This window comes from Chelon labrosus (genome assembly GCF_963514085.1).
Source record: "Chelon labrosus genome assembly, chromosome: 7".
Lineage (NCBI taxonomy): Eukaryota > Metazoa > Chordata > Actinopteri > Mugiliformes > Mugilidae > Chelon > Chelon labrosus.
In genome coordinates, this window is record NC_140343.1 from 13,112,975 (window position 1) to 13,119,054 (window position 6,080).

General features: G+C 41.1%; 1 protein-coding gene across 1 annotated transcript; it reads left to right on the forward strand.

Moving 5' to 3' along the window:
* Nucleotides 1-616: 616 nt before the first annotated feature.
* Nucleotides 617-5,783, forward strand: calr (calreticulin). The gene is made up of 9 exons (XM_084548495.1): nucleotides 617-1,065; nucleotides 1,629-1,730; nucleotides 2,103-2,306; nucleotides 2,411-2,505; nucleotides 2,716-2,925; nucleotides 3,072-3,185; nucleotides 3,851-3,994; nucleotides 4,241-4,333; nucleotides 4,442-5,783. Exons 1-9 carry the CDS (start codon nucleotides 972-974, stop codon nucleotides 4,667-4,669), a joined length of 1,284 nt encoding a protein of 427 aa, XP_084404621.1. The 5' UTR covers nucleotides 617-971; the 3' UTR covers nucleotides 4,670-5,783.
* Nucleotides 5,784-6,080: the final 297 nt, after the last annotated feature.

Consider the following 6,080-nt stretch of genomic DNA (forward strand, 5'->3'; position numbering starts at 1 on the left):
CCTTTGTGTCCGTGTGTGGGCTGGGGTACACTCGGCTTTTCGAAAACATGAGTGGGGGGTCTCAAATGGACACAGCTTTTGGGATAAAGGGTTGTTAGCTGTGACCTCATAATCAAAGTTGTGCTTTGTGGTGCAGAACAAGTTTGACTGCTGCTGAGGAGGAAATATATATATAGATAGATAGATAGATAGATAGATAGATAGGTTTTTATTTGTCACATGCACAGTTATACATAGTACAATGCACAGTGAAATGTATTCTTGTACCTGCAGCCAGTAGTAAAAAATAAGTACTACAGTAAAACAGTAGTAACTGCTGTTTGTTTACATGTTTGTCTGAGTTTACTGTAAATCTGAATTTGAAAGGTAGCTGTACGGCACAACTAGTATGAACTTTGAGAGAAAGTATAGGTCTTTAAAGTCCTGAAATAAGATTTTTTCATTTTCATTCCATTTAGGAAGACTTAGTATCTTTACTACTTTGCACTTGTTGCAAAACCCTATAAGAAACTACATTTCGAAGCATACTATCCTTTTAAATCTCAAAACATGCCATGCTAAGATTTCTTTACCACAATATCCAATTAGTTTAGGGATCCACATCAACGCGTGATCGTGATTTTTGTCCCCTTCATGTGATTCACTCACGGCGCAGGACTCTTTCCAAGGAGGGTGTACCAAGCAAACGCGTGGTCTGTTCCCATTGGCTACGGAGCATATTCTCTCTCCTCCGATTGGCCGAAAGCGGTAACGCTTCCTTATTGAGGTCCTCGGCCCTCGTCCAATCAGATTCAGACATCTGTTCCGAGCCGAGAGGAGATCGGCGGCGGCGGCGTCTTAGCGGTTCTCACTGTACCATGACTGTATGAGAGGCTCGACCGACAGTGTTCAGTGTTGTGGATAGATTTTGTAGGAAGTATTTGTGTTCATAGTTCGTGTTTGTATTAGACGGTTTTCCTCAGCTCGTCGCTATGACGTCCCTGCCGCTGCTTTTGATGGCCGTCTCGGTCGCGTCTGTGCTGGCCGAGTCCACTGTGCATTTCCGAGAGCAATTTGAAGATGGGGGTGAGGTCTTTTACTCAATTATGCCTGCTTTATTTCACCGTGCTGCTCCTTCTTTGTTGACGCTGTGCCGTTTGCAGATATTATTATTATTATTATAATGAAACGCTGCACGAGTTGTAGAAATCCGGGTTTGTGTTATTGGAATGGATATTTGACATTGCATGATATAATTTTACCTTAGCTTTGTGGGATGCATCGTCTGCTCAGTGATCAGGTTGACAGCTTTTCAGCCTACAGGACCACCTCCATTCATCTTTGACTCCCTCTTCACCCCCTCCCTTCCTCGCCATTCTCTCCGTTTCCCACCCCCAGCTATCTGTACCCCCCTCCCCTCCCCCCACCTTCCCCTATTGCACATCTCTCTCCCTAGTCATTCACTGTCATCCTCCTCACCCAGCTGTCCTGTACTCCCATGAGTGAGGGCAGTCACAAAATCCTGCAGAGTAACACATTCCCGGTGCACCTGCACCAATGCATCATTTGGGGAGGGTGGTGGTTGACATGCAGCTTGTGAGTCACAGCAGGGATTGTTGTGTGGCTGAACTTGGTACTTGTTTGTGCAGATGCCTGGAATAGTCGCTGGGTGGAATCCAAGCACAAGTCAGACTACGGCAAGTTTGTCCTGACTGCAGGGAAGTTCTACGGAGATGCGGAGAAAGACAAAGGTGAGTGGAGAAGATTCTTTTGTGTTCAGTAAGACGGGTTCAGAACTGACCTTCACTGCACAATTTCGCTGTTTCTTTCTTTCGTTTTTAATGCATTGTTTACTGAGAAAGCACCTAATTTGTGTTAAATGCAAGATTCATCTCTCATCACAGGTGACCTGGAAAGTGTAGATAGTTTTACAAGTTGTTTAAGTTTAGCAGAAACTGCACACATCTCATTCATTTTTTAGATATTCTAACTATAACATATCATAACAACAGTCTGTGTACTCATAAAATCACAAACTCTGATTAATCTGAAAGTTTTTATTTAAACCATGGGGGAGGAATTGCGCTCGGATGTTCCCTGCAGTGATGCTGTTTTTACTGCAGGTCTGCAGACGAGCCAGGATGCCCGCTTTTATGCTATGTCATCGCGTTTTGATGACTTCAGCAACCAAGGCCAGCCTTTAGTCATCCAGTTCACTGTGAAACACGAGCAGAGCATCGACTGTGGCGGAGGCTACATTAAGCTGTTCCCCTCTGCGCTCAACCAGGAGGAGATGCACGGAGACTCCGTCTACAACATCATGTTTGGTAAGTGTGAATAGTTTGACTCAAAAGACACAATTTCTTATGTATCCTTGAAAGTGTAATGAAACTGTGTACGTTCTTATTTATTTATTTGTGGATTTGTCCAGGTCCTGATATTTGTGGCCCCGGCACAAAAAAAGTTCACGTAATCTTCAACTACAAAGGCAAGAATCATCTAATTAACAAGGACATCAGGTGCAAGGTGAGATGTCAATAACTTGTTTCTATATTTAATTTGAAAATGCCATGAGCTCTTCCTAATTTCAAACTGTCCCGTTGCATGAAAGTTTGAGTCTTTTTTTTAACCCTAAATCTTAATAATGAAAGAGAAATGTGTTTTGCCATACAGACACATAAAATGTTAACCACGTGTCAATATGTCAGAAGTTTAAATGTATTTTATTCCCCTCAGGATGACGAGTACACTCACTTGTACACACTGGTCGTCAACCCTGACAACACATATGAGGTGAAGATCGACAACAAGAAGGTAGAGTCCGGAAACCTGGAGGATGACTGGGACTTCCTGCCTCCGAAAACGATCAAAGACCCTGAAGCCAAAAAGCCAGAGGACTGGGATGACAGGGAGAAGATTCCCGACCCTGACGATAAGAAACCAGAGGTCGGTCTACTTGAGCCATCCTTGAAATTTGTGTTTGTTTGGTTGTTGGCAAGCATTTAAATGGTCCTCCTTCCACACTTTGTGTCATTCAGCATGCTTGATACATGTCAGAATAATCATGTGTGCACTTTTTTTTTTTGATGTAGGACTGGGACAAGCCTGAGAACATCCCAGATCCTGATGCCAAGAAGCCCGATGACTGGGACGACGAGATGGACGGAGAGTGGGAGCCACCTATGGTCACCAACCCTGATTACAAGGTAAATGGCAAATGTTTAGAACGCCTCATACAGTCCAAAGTCTAAAGTACAAGAGTGTTATTGCATGGCCTTGAGTTTCCTTCAGTAGTATCAAAGTAATATAGTACACCAGGGTACTGAGAGATCCCAAATGTATGATTCGAAATACAGTAAAAACTACAATAATTTCTCCATCTATTAATCTGTTGAGGAAACAGTGTACTTACTTAGGTTATATATTGTAGTTCAGAGCATATGCCACCAGGGGGCAGTCTCTAGTGGCTGAAGAGGCAGCTGAGCTGAGAAAGATGGTGACTGCAAGTGGTGGGGATAATGTTGCATGATTTGCAAGCAACAGGAAACTACACAAGAAATAATTGGCTGGTCACCTTTGCTCTCCTAGCTAATCAATTGGATACGACTATATGTGGAATGATATTGCTTTGTGTATTGCTACAACTTCTTCCAAATGATAAGTCCATTTGTTTGCGTTGCCAGTTTTCCACCACCATCGACATCAAAAAAATATTCTGCCCAAGCCTATCACGCAGAACTTTATGTATATTATTAGTAGTTTATGTCGGATTTTTTTTTTTCCTGACCTTTCTTAATGTTAATCAGCAGATGTATTTTCTCTTGTGATTTCTGTGACATTAACCAAACTGTGTTTTGTTCGCTGTCCGCAGGGCGAGTGGAAGCCAAGAGAGATCAGCAACCCTGCCTACAAGGGCAAATGGGTCCATCCCGAGATTGAAAACCCAGAGTACACAGCCGATACAGAGATCTATAAATACGACAGCATTGGTGTGATTGGGCTCGACTTGTGGCAGGTAAGAAGACTCTGTAGCTGATTTTTTCTGGCTTAATGAAGTGTGAATTTCCTGAAATGAACAACAACCAAGTTTACTCATGTATCAACGCTGGAAAAGTGTTAGACGCTATGAAGTGAGCATTTATGGGGTAGAGTTAAAGTTAAAGGTTGTTTTCCACATGTTTTCAAATCAATTTAGCTGTTTTGTGCTTGTTTGTATTAACATCTTGAAAATACTTACCTGTTCACTTGTGTTTTGGTATAGGTCAAGTCTGGTACCATCTTTGATAACTTCCTAATCACCAATGACCCCAGCCTAGCAGAGGAGGTCGGCAACGACACATGGGGAAAAACTAAGGTACTTTAGCAGTTTTTAAACAGCTGTGTACGCATATAACAGTATGCAGTTCATATGTACTGTAGTTGTTATTTTTTAATTCTTTTTTTTTTTTTTTTAAATGTCAAGGATGCTGAGAAGAAGATGAAGGAGAGCCAAGAGGAAGAAGAGAGAAAGAAGCGAGAGGAGGAGGACAAGAAGAGGAAAGACGAGGAAAAGGAGGAAGAGGAGGAGGAGGAGGAAGAAAAAGACGAGGAAGATGAAGAGGAGGAGGAGGAGGGAGAAGAACATGAGGAGGAAGAAGATGAGGAAGAGGATGATGAAGACACAGACTCTCAACTCAAGGATGAGTTATAAACTCAGGACTCATTCATTCTGTGTCAGTGAGCCATTGGAACGAGACTGCAGACTGAGAGGACGGACCCTCGCGACTGACACTCTGGGGCGGGGCCGGGGTGGGCCGGGGTTTTTCATTAGTTTGTTTACAAATCAAGGGGATCAGTCAAAAGGGGCAATTACTGTTTTGTTTCCTGTTTCATTGTGCTACTACTACTACTACTCTAATTATTAAACAAGGAATATTAATAGAAAGAGTTAATATGTCCAAACGAATGTCAAGGCCGAAAATTATAAAACAGAAAGTTGTACCCAACAGAAATATGTAAACTGTAATTTGTGTTTTACAAAAATCTGGGTTTTTATGAAGTATGATGTTGTGGTAACATGAAAAGCTACATTTGGTATGTGGATGATACCATGGATATGTTTTGTTTACCTCATGTGTTTTGTTAGTCTCATAAATCTGTGTCACACGTCTTTTTTGTTTTTGTAACTGTTCCATGTCAGTCAGGAAGGATTGTATAGGGTTAGACGTCATCATGCAGGTTTATCTACTCTTATTTAAACAAGGGTTAATGGGAATTAGAGCGCATCAGAACTAACACTGTATATATGTATTTGACAACCTGATAAAAACAACTTGTCTGCCACAGGATGGAGTGCTTCAAGAAGTCCTTTGCATAGTTTTGTACTGTAGAGTTAACACTTTTTTCACTTCAGTGCACATACTATAGTCTCATGTGTCTAAATAAACTCTACTTAAACTTAGACGTACATTAAGTACACTACAGTAGCAGGAAATCTTCCGATCATCTGGTACGTATTCACTTTAGGTTACCTCGTTGTTGCTGTGTACAACCAGTTTCCTCATTCCTGACTCCGATATATCTGCACTGCTGTACCCTAGCACACCGTCCCAAACTGTCTGAAAGATGCTCCTTTTGTAAAGACATTTTGTACTAATGGTAGTAACTGAAGTGGAACAATTTTCATGTTGCTGTGTTAAAAAAAGAAAAGAAACGACAGATGTGCTGTCCAATAAAACAACGTGAAAAAAACAAGCAGATATTCTAATCCATTTTTACATCATTATTATATTTAATTACATTTTATTTTAAGGGAAATTAAACCCATTTTAACTAGATGGTTATTAGTGATGTTTCAGACTAAAATGTCACTGCTCCAACTAATAGTAGAAATATTAGCATAGTAGTAATTAGGTTTATGTGATTAAGTTTAGCAGATCTTTCATTTGGAGTCTTTTTACACTTCCAAGTCCACAGTCCTCTGGATTTTTGGCAAAAGTTTTAGCAAACTGGGTCGTTTTACTCCCCACTATTAAAAATTAAAGTCCGAAAGCTTTTAGGCCAATAAACAGACATTAAAGGTGAACTACTGTTATTTTACAACCTGGATGTTATTTCTGGCA

Coding starts and splice junctions, on each gene's coding strand:
- calr (XM_084548495.1), top strand. CDS start 972: ATGACGTCCCTGCCGCTGCTTTTGATGGCCGTCTCGGTCGCGTCTGTG. Junction 2,307..2,410: donor CGTCTACAACATCATGTTTG/GTAAGTGTGAAT, acceptor GGATTTGTCCAG/GTCCTGATATTTGTGGCCCC. Junction 2,506..2,715: donor ACAAGGACATCAGGTGCAAG/GTGAGATGTCAA, acceptor TATTCCCCTCAG/GATGACGAGTACACTCACTT.